This window comes from Pimephales promelas, chromosome 4, assembly GCF_988280905.1.
Source record: "Pimephales promelas chromosome 4, fPimPro1.hap1.1, whole genome shotgun sequence".
Classification (NCBI taxonomy): domain Eukaryota; kingdom Metazoa; phylum Chordata; class Actinopteri; order Cypriniformes; family Leuciscidae; genus Pimephales; species Pimephales promelas.
In genome coordinates this window covers 49,138,199-49,153,198 of record NC_142772.1, presented here as the reverse complement: position 1 = coordinate 49,153,198, position 15,000 = coordinate 49,138,199, and the positions used below count along the sequence as shown (strand labels likewise).

The window sequence follows — 15,000 nt, the reverse complement described above, 5'->3', positions numbered from 1 at the left end:
ATTTCCATGACTTTAAGATTTTATTAATTTCCATGACTTTAAAATTTTATTAATTTCCATGAATTTAAGATTTTATTAATTTCCATGACTTTAAGATTTTATTAATTTAATTAACTTTAAGATTTTATTAATTTCCATGACTTTAAGATTTTATTAATTTCCATGACTTTAAAATTTTATTAATTTCCATGACTTTAAGATTTTATTAATTTCCATGACTTTAAGATTTTATTAATTTCCATGACTTTAAGATTTTATTAATTTCCATGACTTTAAAATTTTATTAATTTCCATGACTTTAAGATTTTATTAATTTCCATGACTTTAAAATTTTATTAATTTCCATGACTTTAAGATTTTATTAATTTCCATGACTTTAAGATTTTATTAATTTCCATGAATTTAAGATTTTATTAATTTTCATGACTTTAAAATTTTATTAATTTCCATGACTTTAAGATTTTATTAATTTCCATGAATTTAAGATTTTATTAATTTCCATGACTTTAAGATTTTATTAATTTCCATGACTTTAAGATTTTATTAATTTCCATGAATTTAAGATTTTATTAATTTTCATGACTTTAAAATTTTATTAATTTCCATTACTTTAAGATTTTATTAATTTCCATGACTTTCAGATTTTATTAATTTCCATGACTTTAAGATTTTATTAATTTCCATGACTTTAAGATTTTATTAATTTCCATGACTTTTTTAGGATTTTAATAATTTCCATGTTTAGAAATCACACTTTTAAAGTTATATATTTTTATAGGGTATGAGTTGTGCTTTTCATTAAAAAAAAGACACAGTCTTCCTAAAAATAGGGATTGACACCCGACAGGATTCAGACATCATCCTCAGTGTTTCAGTGATTAATGGACACATTTACTTCTGTAAAGTCTGCATTTGATGAAAGATAATAATTAATTTTAGAAAAAGTTAATATTTGATTTGTTACTCTGTATGTCAGTGACCTTTAACCCTAATCAGAGAACGGCAAACGTGTAGATGTTGTTAAACTGTAATATTTTCTTGTGATTTTGATGTTCCTGACTCGAACACTGATCCCAGATCAGGCGTCTGCTGCCATCTAGTGCTGGAACTGATGAACTGCACTTACACACACACACACACACACACACACACAGCTTTTATTCGACTTAATTCTCTCTACTTTACTCTGTAACTGGATCTGCACTAATAGATGTCAACATACACACAGGCCAAAAGATTGAATATTTAAGATTTTTTAATGTTTGTAAGAGCCTCTTCTGCTCATCAAAGCTGCCTTTATTTGATAAAAATACTGTAAAAACAGTGAAATATTATTCCAGTGTAAATCATCTCTTCTCTTTGTGAATATACAGTAAATCTGAATTTATCATCATTACTCCAGTCTTCAGTGTCACATGATCCTTCAGAAATCACTCTATATGAGGATCTGATGATCAAACATTTATGATTATTATCAATGATCTTATCAATGAAAACCTTTTCACAATTTTCTAATTTTGAATTTGGGGTTTTCATATCTGTAACCCATAATTATCACAATTATAACAAATAAATGTCTCACTTTGCATGTAATGAGTCTATATAATATATTAGTTTCAACTTTTAAGTTGAATTACTGAAATAAATGAACTTTTGCACCATATTCTCATTTTTTCCAGTTTCACCTGTATATATAGAGAAAAAAATGTGCCAAAATTCAGAATATTTGGAAGATATCGCTGAACATTTATAACCACAGCAAAAGTAAATTTCTAACTTATATTAATTTTTCATCTCTATTTTTTGATATCTGATATTATTTTATCCTCCAATATGTTATCTAACAAATGCTTCGCTAACTATCAGAAGACACTATTAGAACTATGATATTCTAATCTATAATTTTATGAATTCTATTGAGAAAACATGAGAAAAAGACGAATAAACACTGAGAGTCAATGTTCAGAAATTATTCATTATTATTATGTTTTGAACTATGCTGTTTGTTGTCAGACTCAAAAATGGGTTTATTTTTAATTATAAAAAAATGCCATTATTTTATATGAAAAAGTTAGTTTGTATTTTAGTTTTTAATCTGTCATATGGTCATGTTACAATGAACCTACGGGGCATGTTGTCACAGTTCACTTCCATTCTTTCAGGGTATATCATGAACAAATTATACGCCGTATTAATAAAACAAAACCACATAATTGTACTAGAAATTTGGGGAAAAATAAATACTCTGAACCCTAAGCAGATTTAGGCTACACAAACTGAGCAGTACGTCTCGCCTAGCGTTCAAAAGTTTGGCGTCAGCCATTTTAGTTTTCTTTTCACAAAGTAATGAAGCTTCTGAACACTGATAATGGTTTCGGCACCTTTCCCGTGGCTCCGTGAGAGACAAACTGAGCTCGTTCCTGCTGGGCGATCTGGACCTGCCGGCGAGCGATGCAGGGGCGAGCGAGCGCCGTGCCCAACAGATAGCGGTCCTCGTACACGCCGTTAGCCTGAACCGACGGCCAGATGAACTCCTCCACAAACTCACAGCGCAGGTCTTCAACAAACACCTGGAACACACACACACATGCATGAGTCCATATTTACAATTTAGAGGAAACAGTCTAAGTTATGCATTTCAGAAATGTACATATACAAAGTCATAGTTAGCTAAAAATGTATTAACTAATGCATATAATAAACAGGATTATAGTATAAACAGGATTGTCATTTTAGAAACTTCTGTAACACTTTTTTTCTTTCTTTCTTTTAATTTCGAACAACAAAAAAAATACAAATAAAATAAAATCTAAAAATACAATAAGTGTTGCAACATACCGAAAGAAAAAACAATATCTATAAAATATTATAACAATAATTACACTATGCTCGAAAGGGAGCTGAAGTAGATTACACTTTACAACTAAGTTCAATTAAACAGAAAATACTAAAATTAAAACTAGTGCTAATTTTGAAAAAACGTTTTCCCATGACTAGGGCCGTTCAAACCAACAACAATAACTGTAAAGACTAGATGAGTAAAGTTTGTAAATTTAGTAAAGTGGAAAGAGAAAGAAAGAGACAAAGACACTGCTACCATGAATTAGCATGTTGCTAGCATACATTAACATACATTTACCACATTGTTAACATGAATTAGCACATTGCTAACATGTTGTGAGCATGGATGAGCATGTTGCTGACATGAATTTACATGATTTAACACTTTGCTAACATGATTTAGCATGAATTGGGCCTTAATGCTGCGTTTAAAATCCCTAATTAAATATCCCACTTCAGACCTCAATGAGTTCCAGCCAATCAGACGTCAAGTTCACATGTTGACCACATGATGTCGCCACACCACAACTAAAGCTTATATAACTTAATTTAACTCAATCATGATCACGATTAAAACACTTTACCATAAGCACTGAAGCATTATGAAAGCAAACATTCATGACACGTTCTAGTGCACTTCAGCTGTGATCAGTGTTTATCCGTCTTTACCTTCTTGGCTCCAAGTTTCTCCGCTTTCTTCCGGGCAGCATCAAAGTCCTCTTTCTGTCCGATATTAGCCTTTAATGTGAAAAAGAGTGATTACTGTGAGAAAACAGATCATTAAAAACAATAAAAAAATAACCTAGTCTGGTGTAGTCAAGACTAAACTAAACTAAACTAAACTACAAACAAACTAAACTCAACTACAACCAAACTAAACTAAACTAAAACCAAACCAAACCAAACCAAACTAAACTAAACTAAACTAAACTAAACTAAACTAAACTAAAACCAAACTAAACTAAACTACAACCAAACTAAACTACAACCAAACTAAACTAAACTAAACTAAAACCAAACTAAACTAAACTTCAACCAAACTAAAACCAAACTAAACTAAACTAAACTAAACTAAAACCAAACTAAACTAAACTACAACCAAACTAAAACCAAACTAAACTAAACTTCAACCAAACTAAATTACAACCAAACTAAACTAAACTAAACTACAACCAAACTAAACTAAAACTAAACTACAACCAAACTAAACTAAACTAAACTAAACTAAACTAAACTACAACCAAACTAAACTAAACTAAACTACAACCAAACTAAACTACAACCAAACTAAACTAAACTACAACCAAACTAAACTAAAACTAAACTACAACCAAACTAAACTAAACTAAACTACAACCAAACTAAACTAAAACTAAACTACAACCAAACTAAACTGCAACCAAACTAAACTAAACTACAACCAAACTAAACTACAACCAAACTAAACTAAACTAAACTACAACCAAACTAAACTAAAACTAAACTACAACCAAACTAAACTGCAACCAAACTAAACTAAACTACAACCAAACTAAACTGCAACCAAACCAAACTAAACTACAACCAAACTAATATAAAATAAAATAAAAATAAACTATGACCAAACTAAAGTAAAGTAAAGTAAAGTACGGCCAAACTAAAGTAAAGTAAAACCAAACTAAACTAAAGTAAAATAAAGTATGACTAAAGTAAAGTATGACTAAACTAAAGTAAAATACAGTAAAGTAAGACTAAACTAAAGTAAAGTATGACTAAACTAAAGTAAAGTAAAACCAAACTAAAGTAAAGTAAAGTATGACTAAACTAAAGTAAAGTAAAGTATGACTAAAGTAAAGTAAAGTAAAGTATGACTAAACTAAAGTAAAGTAAAGTATGACTAAACTAAAGTAAACTATGACTAAACTAAAGTAAAGTAAGACTAAACTAAACTAAAGTAAAGTATGACTAAACTAAAGTAAAGTAAAGTAAAGTATGACTAAACTAAAGTAAAGTAAAGTATGACTACACTAAAGTAAAGTAAAGTATGACTAAACTAAAGTAAAGTAAGACTAAACTAAACTAAACTAAAGTAAAGTATGACTAAACTAAAGTAAAGTATGACTAAACTAAAGTAAAGTAAGACTAAACTAAACTAAAGTAAAGTAAAGTATGACTAAAGTAAAGTAAAGTAAAGTAAAGTCTGACTAAACTAAAGTAAAGTAAGACTAAACTAAACTAAAGTAAAGTAAAGTATGACTAAACTAAAGTAAAGTACGACTAAACTAAAGTAAAGTACGACCAAACTAAAGTAAAGTAAAGTACAGTAAAGTAAGACTAAACTAAAGTAAATTACGACTAAACTAAAGTAAAGTAAAGTACAGTAAAGTAAGACTAAACTAAAGTAAAGTACGATTAAACTAAAGTAAAGTACGACCAAACTAAAGTAAAGTAAAGTACAGTAAAGTAAGACTAAACTAAAGTAAAGTACGACTAAACTAAAGTAAAGTACAGTAAAGTATGACTAAACTAAAGTAAAGTACGACCAAACTAAAGTAAAGTAAGACTAAACTAAAGTAAAGTACGACTAAACTAAAGTAAAGTACAGTAAAGTAAGACTAAACTAAAGTAAAGTACGACCAAACTAAAGTAAAGTAAAGTAAGACTAAACTAAAGTAAAGTACGACTAAACTAAAGTAAAGTACGACTAAAGTAAAGTAAGACTAAACTAAAGTAAAGTACGACTAAACTAAAGTAAAGTACAGTAAAGTAAGACTAAACTAAAGTAAAGTACGACCAAACTAAAGTAAAGTAAAGTACAGTAAAGTAAGACTAAACTAAAGTAAAGTAAAGTACAGTAAAGTAAGACTAAACTAAAGTACGACCAATCTAAAGTAAAGTAAAGTACAGTAAAAGGCATCTTCATAGGTTTGTTTGAGAGAATGCACGAACTGATCAAATTACTTTGAATGCAAGTGGCTTTAGATAAAAGCATCTGAGAAATGTGTAATACAGAAGCACTATTCAGAAGATATTCATTATTGTTCTATTTTTTTTACGTAATGTCACCCGACCGTACAGTCAGTTCAGTTCCTCGTTCGCATTACACACTCGAGGACAGAGATTAATGCACTTCCTCAAAAACTCCATTGTTTCATGTGTATCGCCGTCCTGACTCACACTTTCTGAAAACTATAAACCTCTGCATTGCAAAATACTTTGCCAGCTTTAAAAAATCAATCATCAACTCCACTGGGTAGATCATAATTAAACAACAACTAACAAAGTTGTAGTGAAGTTAATCAGTTACGCTTACAGAAAACATCCATATACCAGATCCCCTTCAGACACGTGTTCAATCTACTGGGTTTTCATTCTTAACTGACATTAACTAACGAGACCTTATAAAATTGTACAATTAATGCATTCAATAATATTGTTAACTAAAACTATTACACAAAAAAGCTGAAATTAAAAAAAAATGTAAATGTTGGATGAAAAACTTGAACTAAAAATAACTTAAACTGAGAAAAAATAAACATAAATAGCAACATAAAAAAACACTAATGAAATGACAAAAAAAATTAACAAAAAATACAAATAAAAGCTAATTTAAAATATTAATAACACTGGCATTAAGCAATTCATTTGTTACAGTATGCATTCATTTTTGGTAACGCAAGTTCATGTCAGCTCAGATCCATTAAATAATCTTAACAGATACAGCAATAATGTATTAGTAAATGTTGAAATTAATATTAACAGAGATTAATAAACGCTCCAGAAGTGTTTTTCATTGTTAATTAATGTTAACTAATGTAACTTAACTGATTAAAACATAAAATGTATATATAAAAATATAAATCAAATTTTCTTAATTTTAAATAAAAATACATTTTCTAAATAAAATTATTAAAAAATAAAAAAAGTACTAAAATCTTTAAAAAAGGTTGTGTGAAAAAACAAGACTAAAACACAAAAAACCCACTAAATATTAACTTTTATTAATAATATAAAATATAATATTAAAGTTTGCCAGCTAGCGCCAATATTTTTTATAATTTTCACAATCTTTCTCCAGAATAATTTGTTTAATTTGTGAGTATCAGAACATGCGATATATCAAAACTGAGAACAGATCCTCTGCTTTTAAACAAACAAGAACCATTTTACTCCAGCTTCTCATCAACACTCAATGCAAATACGGTGCATAAAAAAGCAACATTTCGAACAAAAGGCTTAAAAATTGCTTTTTTGTCAATGTCTACGACGAGTGCATAAGCAAATGCACAATGCCTTTGCTTTGAATGTGAATCCTCACAAAATGTGTTAAAATGCAACATAAAACAAAAGGCCATCCGGTGAGCTCATGACGTGATGAGCGCAGACAGGCTCATTGTTCCCGAGTCTATTGTTCTGGAGTCAGTAAAGCATCATGCGGATCAGGCCATGAAAACAGCACATGGTTTCAGAGGAGAACGCTTGCAGAGCGAGTCTTTACAAGCCAGGCATTAACTGTGAATCATGGGAATAAAATCATTTCCTGCATTGCAACATTCAAGACTCGCCTCTGAACTGTCATCATCAATGCAAACAATGCTTTCGCACCGTCTCGTTTCCAGTCCATTTATCTAACAATTCTTAAATCAAGATGCATTTCCTAGATGAGTAAAATGCCATTAGATTTTAAGTCTAGATTTTTGGGAAATTAATCTTAAATTAAGAGAGTTGATGCTTAAAACAAGCAAAATTATCTGCCAATGGGGTCAGAAAAATTATCTTAATTCAAATGGAAACAGGATTATTTTTCTGACCTCATTGGCAGATAATTTGGCTTGTTTTAAACATCGACTCACTTCATTTAGATACATAATTTACATAATGTCATGTTGCTCGTCTAGTAATTGCATCTTGATTTAAGAATTTTTAGACCTTTGGACTGGAAACAAGACATTTCTTTGCAGTCATCACAGTTTCCCTGAAGGAAATGATTTGTGATTTATGCAAATAGGACGTGCGTGTTGTGACGTATGAGTTACCAGGTAGGCGATGACGTCGTATCCCTGTTCCTTGAGCCAGACCAGAATACAGGAGGTGTCCAGACCGCCACTGTACGCCAGAACCACCAAACCCTTCGACATCTCGACCCGGTGACCTTCAGCACAACACAGAGGTCAGCAAACGAGGGTCATTCATCATGTGACTCTCAGGTGTGTGAACTTCATGCACCTCCAGTGTGTCGAATGCAATACTAAAAATATTCTATTTCAGCTTTTTCATTCAAAATATTATGATGCGACTTTCATTCAATTCAAAAAGAATGCAAAATAGGATGTAAAATAGACATTACTTCTAGAAAATAAAGCACTACTGAATTTTCATTAATTAATGTCAATTTTACCTCCTATTTTGCATTCTTTTTTTTTAATTTAATGCAGTTTACACAATACCACATATTCTTACTATAGTAATAACAGTAAATTATGCATAATTACAAGTAACTAACCCCTTAACCGTAACTTGTAGTTAATTAATATCACACTCATTTGCTGAAATACACATTTAATGTTAAAAATATTCAATTTCAGCTTTACATTCAAAATATTACGCTGATAACACTGACTGGGCTACAGCCTCAATGCTTCTGAAATAAATGTCAGTAGTAGATATACGAGTCTTGACTTGAGGATTAGTGAGTTATACAGGGACGGGATCTTAATTTAGAACTATAAATGAATAAAATACATCTTTTACTGGATCTATGCATAATTCTATTTGGACAGTGCAATCTGAAGCTGGTATTGCATCATATGATTACTTTCATTATGTTATTCCTAATAATCACTGATGATGTGCTCATAAAACAAAGCGAACATCAATCTGAAGAACAACCCAATCATATAACAGAGCCACAGCCCTTCAGAGTTTAGCTCGTACAGTACGTGTAGTTCACTAATGAGGTGAAGGACTCGATGAACCGGACGAGGTGTTCCAGCCTCTCCAGTGAACTGTCACTTTAAACATTTACAAATATCAAAATGCATCATAAATAACACATTTTATCTCTAAAGCAGTTTCCTTAGTGTAGTCATAAAATTGCATTAAATTAAAAAACAAAGCAAAATTGAATGTAAAATAGACTAGAAATAGATGTTTCTGAAACATACTAAAATACAACACTAAAAAAATTCTAATTCAATTTTTCATTTAAGATATGCTGATAATATAAGACTGCATTAAAGGTGAAACTGGAAAAATGAGAATATGGTGCAAAAGTTCATTTTTTTCAGTAATTCAACTTAAAAGGTGAAACTAATATATTATATAGACTCATTACATGCAAAGTGAGATATTTCAAGCCTATAATTTTGATGATTATGAATTACAGCTTATGAAAATATTGCACAATATTCTAATTTTTCGAGTTTCACCTGTGCATAAAAATTCAAAATGGAACTTCAAATAATAATCATTGTAAAAAATACCCACGAGTTGCTAAAATACAATTTTTTTTATTAACCCTTTCATGCATGTATATATTATGACAATTATTTCATGCATGGATTTTTCTTATGTGTTTTTATTGCTTTCAGGGCTTGTTATTTTTCAAGAGATTTTCAGATGTCCACTTGAACGGACAGTATGTGTTTTGGGTTTTAAAAGACATACTGCATTTAACATAATACAACAATAATGTGTGTATTTAACAAGACAATAAATAAAATTATATAAAATCATGTGAAAAGTATCAAATATAGATACCAAAAATATAACACAACTCCAATTAGCCTATTGCGAACGCTATTGAGTTTTGTCCCATTTGACCCTCACGCTCCCTCCCGTCTAGCAGAGTATATCGCTTTATCTTTATTAGCTGATGACATGATTATGCTCAAAGTGGACCAATTTCAACCGTAGATCTCTGAGGAAACCTCAGACTGAAGTCAACGTTAATCTATTGGGTTATTTTAGACTGTGGGAAGTAACACGCATTACATAATCAGTTTACTTTTTGATGCAACAAGTCATACATTATGTAATCAGATTAAATTTTGTGGTGAAACAAGTAAAATCACACATTACGTAATAATCAGATTTATGTTTTTGATGTAACAAGTAAAGAAATCCATTACAAGTGACATGCATTAAGTATTCACATTACTTTTTGATGTAACAAGTAACCCATTACAAGTTACATGCATTAAGTAATCAGATTACTTTTGGATGTAACGAGTAAAGAAATGCATTAAAAGTTACATGCAGTACGTAATTAGATGACTTTTTGATGTAACAAGTTACGCATTAAGTTACATGCATTAGGTAATCAGATTACTTTTGGATGTAACGAGTAAAGAAATGCATTGCAAGTTATGAATTAAGTAATTAGATGACTTTTTGATGTAACAAGTTACGCATTACAAGTTACATGCATTAGGTAATCAGATTACTTTTGGATGTAACGAGTAAAGAAATGCATTGCAAGTTATGAATTAAGTAATTAGATGACTTTTTGATGCAACAAGTTACGCATTACAAGTAACGTGCATTAAGAAATCACATTACTTTTTGATACAACAAGTAAAGTAACACATTACAAGTTACATGCATTAAGTAATCAGACTACTTTTTGATATAACTGCAAATTACATTCTAATGACACAAATACATTTATAAACAGCCCAAATATTACTACAGATAAAGTATTTTCAAGAACGAATTGTAGCTGAATTATAGCAAATTATGAAGTCCAATTTAGTGGACAGAGGATTAATCAGATTTTTCCTCCCAATCTAATATCAATATTTGGAAAATTTAACAATGATATAAGAGTCTTTAGATGTTATTTAATGCAACAATTTTTGAAAGGGTTATGAAAGGGTTAACTAATTCAATTTCAGCTTTGCACACATTTGTTTAGTAATATCATAAAATTGCTTTAAATTAAAAAAGAATGCAAAATAGAATGTAAAATAGACCTATTCATTATAAAAATGCCAATTGAGTTGCTGAAACATACTAAAATATAATACTAAAACATTTTAATTCAGCTTTCCGTTCAAAATGGTATGCTAATAATGTCATAAAATCTACATTAAATTAAAATTAATGTAAAATTGGATATACTGGGGCTGTCTGGCTTTTAGAGCCTATGTATAAAATCATGTTATGAAAATGAAACAATTTTCTGAACGTATGCAATTCATTCAAGCTGATGTCAGTGCCACAAAACAAGAAATCTTTATTTTCATGGTGTGGATCTGTGATGATACTAAGAGTATTTTATTTCAACTCTGAAATGCCAGTAAAGCACTAGAAATGTGAGTTTAACATAACATCAGATGATTATAAAAGTATGAGTTTATAAATGATTAAGCCAGTTAAACTGCACTTTGAATCTATACACATTTATACATAAATAAAACGCTATTTTTATAAAACATGCAGAAATAACAGAGCACAACATGAGAATCAGCAACTATATATAAAACGTTTACATGTTGACATGAACAACAACCTGTTGAGATGTAAACAAAAAGGCTAAATCACGTCAAATTCATACTCATATGAATAGTGAACATAAAAACAAGACAAAAAACCCCGCAGGAACTCACCTAAACACAGCAGCAAATAAAAATGAATTATGAAAAAGAAGCTTTCAGATCCGAATCCAAATCCAGTTTGTTCGCTTGCAGCGTCTGATGTCACCCAGATACAGCACACATGTCATCAGCCACGCCCCTCGACCACATGAGCCAATCAGATCACGCTCAACAACAGGGGTGCGTCCACACAGGCCGGGATTGGCCAATCAGATTACGCTGTTTGTTTGCGTCGAGGCGTTCAGCCATTCAACAGAAAATCAAGCACTAAAAATGTCTGATTTTATCAATTTCAGGTGTACATGATTAAATGTTTGAGAATATTCAGTGGCACGTTCAAGTTCAAAACGGTGCGCAACGTTTTGCTACGGTTTCCTAGTTGAACGTCATGTTTCCAGGAAACGGTGTGCACTGTGCACCGGTGTGTGAGATTTTTTTTTATTTTTTATTCAATATTAACAATATAATACAACAACATCTGTTTATGCCAGGATTGATACACAAAATACACCACTAAACAGACATACAAGACAAACAATGACCGTAAAATAAAATAAATAAATAAAATAAAACAAGACCAAATTACAAAAAAAGGATGCTAATTAAACAAATTTGGAAAGTACAAGATCAGTCTTAATAGCCTTTCTATTTTTAAGACCTCTTACAGTGGTGTGTGATATTGTTTTAGCTCTGCTAAAAGGTGTTCAAAACTTGCCCATTTCTTCTTATGAATATGGAATTTTCCTAAGATTAAAAACAATTGGACAAGAAAAGAAAAATCCTTATCTGTTCCACCATCTTCAAAGTAAATAAACACATATTTTTTACTCAATGTTAAAGTCTTATATAGTTTTCAACATCTCTCCAAAATATCTTTATGTACAACCATAAAACAAATGACAAATTGTTTCGTCATAATTGCCACAAAAGGTACAGGAATATTCAATATCAATTTTAAATCTTTCTACACCGGTGTGTGAGATATGTTTTCTCTTGTTTGGTGGGTGCGTCAGAACTGCAATCCAATATTAATAGTATTAAAGTAAACTCGCAGGAAAATAATGCAGATCACTATGACTATATGCAACAACTGAGTATATTAGAAGATATGTTTGTCGTTTATTGTAAAAATATAGGATATCAATATAATGATGTAGTTTATTATTTTTTTTAGCTTCATTGCAAGTGTATGACATTTGGTATAGAAATAAAAAAAAAATGGTAAGTGCTTTTCCTAAAAATGAGAAAGAAAATTGCACTGTAAAAAAAATCTGTTAAATTTACGGGAAAACTCTGGCAGCTGTGGTTACCAGAGTTTTCCTGTTAAAAGTACGGTAGCGACATTTTAGGTTTTACAGACTTTGACCGTATTTAATTTTATAGCAATAAAACGTATTTCATTATTTGACATAGGCCTAATGTTAATTTACTGACATTTCGAAGTATACATATCTATTTTGTTCAATCTTTATTGTTTATTGTAATGAGAAAATGTTCAATTAAAACAAACAAACAAAAAGAACACAGAGAATGGCCTCATGTGTCATCAGAACGGGGTGTTCAACGCATCACCATTTCTGTTTATAAACGTTGTGCAACGTTTTGTCCGGGCTGAACACAGCCCTGGTGAAACCCAGTAAAAAAAGTTTTATGAATTTGCCGTTAAATTGTTTAGAGCAGTGTTTCCCAACCCTGTTCCTGGCGGCACACCTGCGCGTATTGTCTCCCTTATCAAACACACCTGATTCAATCCATCAGCTCATAATCACATTAATGAGCTGATGAGTTAAATCAGGTGTGTTTGATTAGGGAGACAATACGCGCAGTGTTGGTGTGCCGCCAGGAACAGGGTTGGGAAAAATCGTTAAAAATTATATCCTATTAAATGTATGCACTGTCCTCTGTAGGGGACACCAGGGCTCGTTTTTGTAAATAATAAAAATACATGAATAGGCAAACACTTTGCTTTAAAAAAAATCAACAATCAAGTTTTAGGTTTCAGGATGTTATAAACAAAACTTAAAGTTAAAACATGTTATGAAACATAACAGAATGATTTGATATACCATTGTGTTAAATGGCCATAAACGGGTTTTCCATTCCACACAATATATCTACTTTGCTATATTAATGTGTTCTTGCGGTAACGAAGAAGCGTGATAATAATGGCAAGATTTTCATAAACATTTCTAATATTTTATGTAGGAATATTGAAATATAATTTATTTCCCTCTTAATTGCTGTCTCTCTCAAATGCCTGATAAACATGAATTAAGTCCTTGTATAGTCATGCAATCGATGTCTTGTTTCGTAACAAAAAGTAATATTTTGATTTGAAACCCCAAAACATTTTCCTGAGATGTTTATGACAAACAATGTAAGACAAAATGTCAGATTTAAATGATAAATATAAAATATATTTCTAAAAGAATGTTATATTTAAACGTTAAGTTAATGTCAGTCATAAGTCCATATTGTCAATGAGAATAAGTACAAATTCACTAAAATATAATATCCACTACAGACGACAATATTGGGTCGCTAGGATTTATGCTCACTTTCTCTGAAGTATTTTTAAAAGAGCCTATTGTTAGTGCCATCAAAACTTGTTCAATATGACATTGAAACATACAAATGTCATTCGTTATTGTTAGTTCTGCTTGAATATACAATGAAAAATTCAAAGTCATAAAAGGACAAGATGTTATAAAAATGGATTTATTGATTTAATTAAACTGGGAAAAGGCCAATAAACCAAACATCCGACAAACGCTTTTAATTATAATAATAAAACAAAATCACTCTTACACTCTAAATTAAAAAATTGCATAACTATTCAAACATCATAACACGATCGCTACATCGAATTGCTTTAAGGTCAAGTTCAAGTTCATTTCTGATAATAAACGTTGATGGCTTCTTGACAAAGCCTGGCCCAAAAGTTTAAAATTACATTGAAAAGCTTGAAGAAAAACAAAAAATACTAGCATGCTTTATGTTGCTATCATGTCGGTTGAATGATTTAACACATTCATAGCATGTCATTAGCCTGATTAACATTTTGTTAGCATGTTTAACTCGTTGCTAACAGTTAGCACGATTGGCTTTTTAAAATGTTGCTAGCATGATTAGGCTACATGTGGGTAGCATGCTGCTATTAGTATGTTGCCTGCATGATTTAACACATTTCTAAATAACATGAAGCTCATTGCTAACATGTTGATATCATGATTTAACACATCAACATGTTTCAACATTTTGCTAACATGATTAGCATGTTGCTAAGATGTTTAGTTGTCCAAAGACAGTCAAGCTTCAATGATAGACAGCTTAATTTCTCCTTAAGTCTTAAGTTAGTGTACAAAAGTTTTGACCCCCTCACTGAAAGTCTACTTAATTTATAGTTGTTCTGATCGTCCATTTAACGAGAATCGGTTAGAGAAGATAGCAATCCGGTCTGAACCGGATTAGCTCTCAGAAGAGAAACTGATTAAAATTTAGTCACAAAAGAAACATGATTAGCAAATTTATTAAAAAGATTGCATTAATTTGCATGACCTTTCCAAGTCTAGAAATCACACTT

The 15,000-nt window shown here is 30.6% G+C and overlaps 1 protein-coding gene across 1 annotated transcript in view; it reads right to left on the bottom strand.

Moving 5' to 3' along the window:
* ass1 (argininosuccinate synthase 1) overlaps positions 1-11,563 on the bottom strand; it is a 45,818-nt gene extending 34,255 nt beyond the window's left edge. Inside the window, exons 1-4 of the mRNA XM_089130660.1 lie at positions 11,430-11,563; positions 7,857-7,972; positions 3,511-3,579; positions 2,382-2,570 (exon numbers count right to left, since the gene is read on the bottom strand). Coding sequence (XP_088986786.1) covers positions 2,382-2,570; positions 3,511-3,579; positions 7,857-7,958 — 360 coding nt within the window. The 5' untranslated portion in view covers positions 7,959-7,972; positions 11,430-11,563. The remainder of the gene's footprint in view (positions 1-2,381; positions 2,571-3,510; positions 3,580-7,856; positions 7,973-11,429) is intronic.
* Positions 11,564-15,000: the final 3,437 nt, after the last annotated feature.